The sequence below is a fragment of the Salmo salar genome, chromosome 09, assembly GCF_965601325.2.
Source record: "Salmo salar chromosome 09, fSalSal1, whole genome shotgun sequence".
NCBI lineage: Eukaryota > Metazoa > Chordata > Actinopteri > Salmoniformes > Salmonidae > Salmo > Salmo salar.
The window spans coordinates 27,414,736-27,419,033 of record NC_138299.1 but is presented as its reverse complement, the minus strand read 5'-3'; the positions used below and the strand labels follow the sequence as shown (position 1 = coordinate 27,419,033).

The following is a 4,298-nucleotide window of genomic DNA, read 5'->3' as shown; positions in this document are numbered from 1 at the left end:
AGTAGGAGATGGGCTTCTATCATATCTTTTATCATTCTATTTGGGCTTCGATCTAAAAGGTAGCTAGCAAATGTAAAACGGATTAAAATGACAAGAGTTGACAGCTGTATGAGTTCACCATTTACACAACATATGCTGCAACCTTTTGTAATTTTAATAGTTTGTTTCATATTGGCTGGCTTCCAACAATAGCTGAATTTGCAAAGCTAGCGAGCACCAATTCCGTTTCAGTGGTGTTTGCTATAATCTTTGCTACCCGGGTTAAATAAAGGTGAAATAAAATAAATAAATAAAAGTTCCCTTGCGACAATTTAGCTTTTGCAATGAGACCATTAAATATATTTAAGACAATGGTAGAAGAGAGTGTAGTTCTGTTCAGTTTGGACTCCAGTTTATCGCTAACCTTATCACAGGGACTTTGAAGCACTAACTTACATCATCTGCATGCTGATCTTGGAATAAATTGACGATAGCAAAGATTCCATCTTTGACGAGGCCACATAAATGGAATAGGTACTAGCTAGCTTAATAGTTAATATTTGCGCGCTAGCTCTGCATATTCAGCTAGTGTGTGTGCGCGATTGACTGGATTAACCTCACGTCAGTTACGTTCATTGAGTGCATTTCAGACAGTGGATACGACCCCTCTGTTACCTTGCCAACTAAGGAACTGGCAGTGGATCAAACCATTGTGAGGCAAAGGGTGGGGGGGTCGCAATCTTTTGAAACTTAAAAACGTGCTATTAAGTGTCTATAATCAGCACAATTGCTTTCATTGCGTATTATTAATATTATTTAAATTACATAGTTATGTTTCAGTGATATATTGGGGGGGACAAATCATATTTCTCCCAGGATGGGGGGGTCGTGTCGTCGTCCCCCCCCCCCCCCCCCCCCCCCGGGATTTCCGCCCCCGCAGGCATCCCCCTGTACAAACATCAAAGACATAGGAGCAACACATGACGCTCAGGAATGAGCACGGTATTTCAAAATGACTTTCCTCAGAAGAAATGGGAATGGGGTGGTTAAGCTCCACATTAGTATGCCTATGTCTCCAGATTTGGATACTCAGGTCCATTTCAATGTTTCTCATGCAAACGCTTTATTCGATGCTAATTGAATAAATAAAATTACAATTCTCCCCGAAAAACTCCATTCTTGTTGTTTGCTGTAGACTGACTAGTCACTAGACCCACATGTACATGGTAAAATCACAAGAGTTAATTCAACTCCTATGGAGTGAAATGTAACACTATTTTGGGGTTTATATGGTCCCACCCCCATTTTGTGTTAAAACTACTCTGATCATGGTGTTGATATTTTGGGATTTAAAACAACACTAAATGGAGTAAATGTCCAACTCTCAGAGAGTTGCTTAAATGTAACACCAATTGACATTTTACTATTTTCAGTGTTGTTTTGAATTAACAATCAACTCCAGCAGAGTACATTTCTCTTTCAGTTTACTTCCTTTGCGTTATAAGGGTGTTAAAAACATATATGAATATTTCTTAATGTTTCACATTATGGTGGTTTGTAATGTGAAATGAAATCTCTACTGGAATCCAACTTGCAGGAAGATATCCAACAATTTTACATCCCCACAATTTGCTTATAGAATATTTGTCATAGTAGGGAAGAAAATACAGTACATGGAGACTACCAACTACACCATGTAAACTGGAACAACTATCTCACTACTGGTTGCTATAAATCCAACCATTTACCGATTGGATTAGTTTAGACAAATCTAAGTTTCTTGTCTTTGTGTAGCATAAGATCAAAAACTACCAATGTGCATGCAAAAACACAGATATTGAAACAAACAATTTAAAAATCAAGCTTCAACAGAGCAAGCTGGGAAATATGCCAATGATGCTCCTCCCACATCGTAGATAACTCCATATATTTAATTCCTTGTCTCTGGTTGCTCTTAAGGGAGTTAAAAGTACTCTGTCCCAATCAACTCCAGTCAACCCTAACTCCACAGAGCATATCACTCTCTTGAGGGATAAAATAACTCCCAGTAGAGTCAATTTAACCCAAATGTTTTTAACACTGTGATTTCAACTATCCTTGATTTACTGTGTAGAAGCTACAGGAGGAAATACCTCATAAAATTGAAACATGTCACTATACAATAGGCCTATGTCTATGTCAAGTTAAAATGATTCTGTTTCGGAGCAATACTTTTTCGACTTCAAAGTCCTGGTCGATTCCTCAATAAGTGGTATAGAATTATCACTACGCGAGGTGCGCATAGAGCTCTCCAATGCACCCAATGCGCCAGACTTGCGCGTGGCCTTCACCATTGAGTCCTCGCTAGACTGCAACTCCATGAGCTCCAGCTCATGCTTGGCCGCAGTCTCGAGCAATCTCTGCTTGTTGTAAAAAATAACAAAGTTGTTGATAATGGGGTGAATGGGCAACGCGATGGCTATCACCCCACACAGGAAGCTGATGGCTGCGTTGCACTTTCCGAGCGTGGTTTTGGGATAAATGTCTCCATAGCCTACGGTCGTCATGGTGATAATAGCCCACCAGAAGGACTGTGGGATGCTACTGAAGAGGGTCTCCGGGTGGCTTTGCTCCAGGGTGTAGCCCAGTGCTGAGAACACAAATATCCCTATGCCCATGTACATAAGGAGCAGCCCCAGCTCTTTGAAACTCCTCTTCAGTGCATAGGTGAGAGTCTGTAGCCCGGAGGAGTGGCGCGCCAGTTTGAAGATGCGGGCAATACGCATGATGCGAAGCGCCTGGACCGCTTGCTGGACCTTGGCCAGATCCATCATGGCCGTACCCAGGTAAGTTAGGGTCAGCACCACGTAAAAGGGCATGATAGCCATGAAGTCTATTATGTTCATAAAGGATAAGAAAAAGTGCAGTTTGTTTGGGGAGGACATAAAACGCAGCAGATATTCTATGGTGAACCAGCCTATGCAGGCTGTCTCGATGGCCTCCAGCGTTGGGTGTTCCACAAGATCCCCCTCGTCGTCCTCCATTTGGACTTCTGGAATGGTACCCACACACATCACCAAGGATGACACAAGGACGAAGAGGAAAGATGCAATGGCGATAATGCGTGCAGGCAATGAGGACTCCGGTTTCTCCATGAGTTTCCAAAGGAACTTTTGGTACCGCGCTGAGCGGTTGACAGAAGGGACCACATCTAGATCATCCAAGATAAGCTTCACTTTGTTGGCAATCTCAGCCAGCTCTTCCTCTTTTTCAGTCAAGTCACTTTTACAGCACTCGTCCAAATAGCTTTGGTCAATTTTCCAGAATTCCATCTCTTTAATAAAACAAATGGGACAGATACCTCGTTTGATGTGAATCTCACCGAAGTAGTACACGTCAATGATACATCTGAAAGCGTCAGGATCCCGGTCAAAATAAAACTCCCTTTTACCGGGGTCGTAGTCATCACAAAGTGAGTAGATAATGTCATAATTCAGAGTTGAGCAGTTGATAAGTTCTGCAAGTCGACTCTCCGGGTAGCGGTTAAGCACATCCCCGTATAAAACGAGCTTCACTCCGCCAATGTTCACGGCTATCTCGGCTTCATCCCTCGTGTCCAAGCTGTTGCAGTTCTTATATCGGGGTTTGGGTATAGTCCACATCTTTCCTGCTGTCGTAAGCTATTTTTGGCGTCGAAAATGTCGAAATGCAATAAACAGACTTGTGTTTCATGTGCATGAACAGTTTAAAGTGCAGGTAACATATAAAGTATACTAATTTTAAAAAGGAGGAAAGCCATTGCGCAAAACCCCGCTCCGTGCTCTCCCATTACCAAAGCTGCAATTAAGTCATCTCTCTCTCTGTCTCTCCTTTCTCCTCTCTCTCTCGCTCTTTCTCTCTCTCACACACACACTCACACTGACACACACTGCTGCTGCGCCTCTGAGCTCTGTGGGCGGATATCCTCTGTGGGCGGATATTACTCTGCTTGAAGTTTTGAATTTACCAAACCGGCATGGGCAATTAACACAATTATTCAGTATGGTTGAAGTGAGGTGATATGACGTGAGTACAGTGGCGACCCGTCATTCAGGGCAGTTGGGGCTACCTGTTTTCCATGTTATTTTGACATTAATACGTGTCACATATCAGTTCGCAAACAATGTAAAAAAGAAATTATAATTTAGTTAATAAAGCCACATACAAACATGGTCTCTTTGTTTTCTGGAGTAAGGCAGCTCGAAAATGCAGGTGTTTCAGCCTAGGCCAGAGCTTTCTGTGGGGGTGGGGCAACCAGCGGAAAATACGGAACATAGGGGTTGGTAATGTTCTCTAGTTGC

General features: G+C 42.5%; 1 protein-coding gene across 1 annotated transcript; it reads right to left on the bottom strand.

Moving 5' to 3' along the window:
• Window positions 1-1,073: 1,073 nt before the first annotated feature.
• Window positions 1,074-3,875, bottom strand: LOC106611134 (voltage-gated potassium channel regulatory subunit KCNF1). Its single transcript, XM_014211025.3, has one exon. It carries the CDS (start codon window positions 3,618-3,620, stop codon window positions 2,163-2,165), a length of 1,458 nt encoding a protein of 485 aa, XP_014066500.1. The 5' UTR covers window positions 3,621-3,875; the 3' UTR covers window positions 1,074-2,162.
• Window positions 3,876-4,298: the final 423 nt, after the last annotated feature.

Bases quoted from the DNA above. Each gene is read 5' to 3' on its own strand.
- LOC106611134 (XM_014211025.3), bottom strand. From the start codon at position 3,620: ATGTGGACTATACCCAAACCCCGATATAAGAACTGCAACAGCTTGGAC.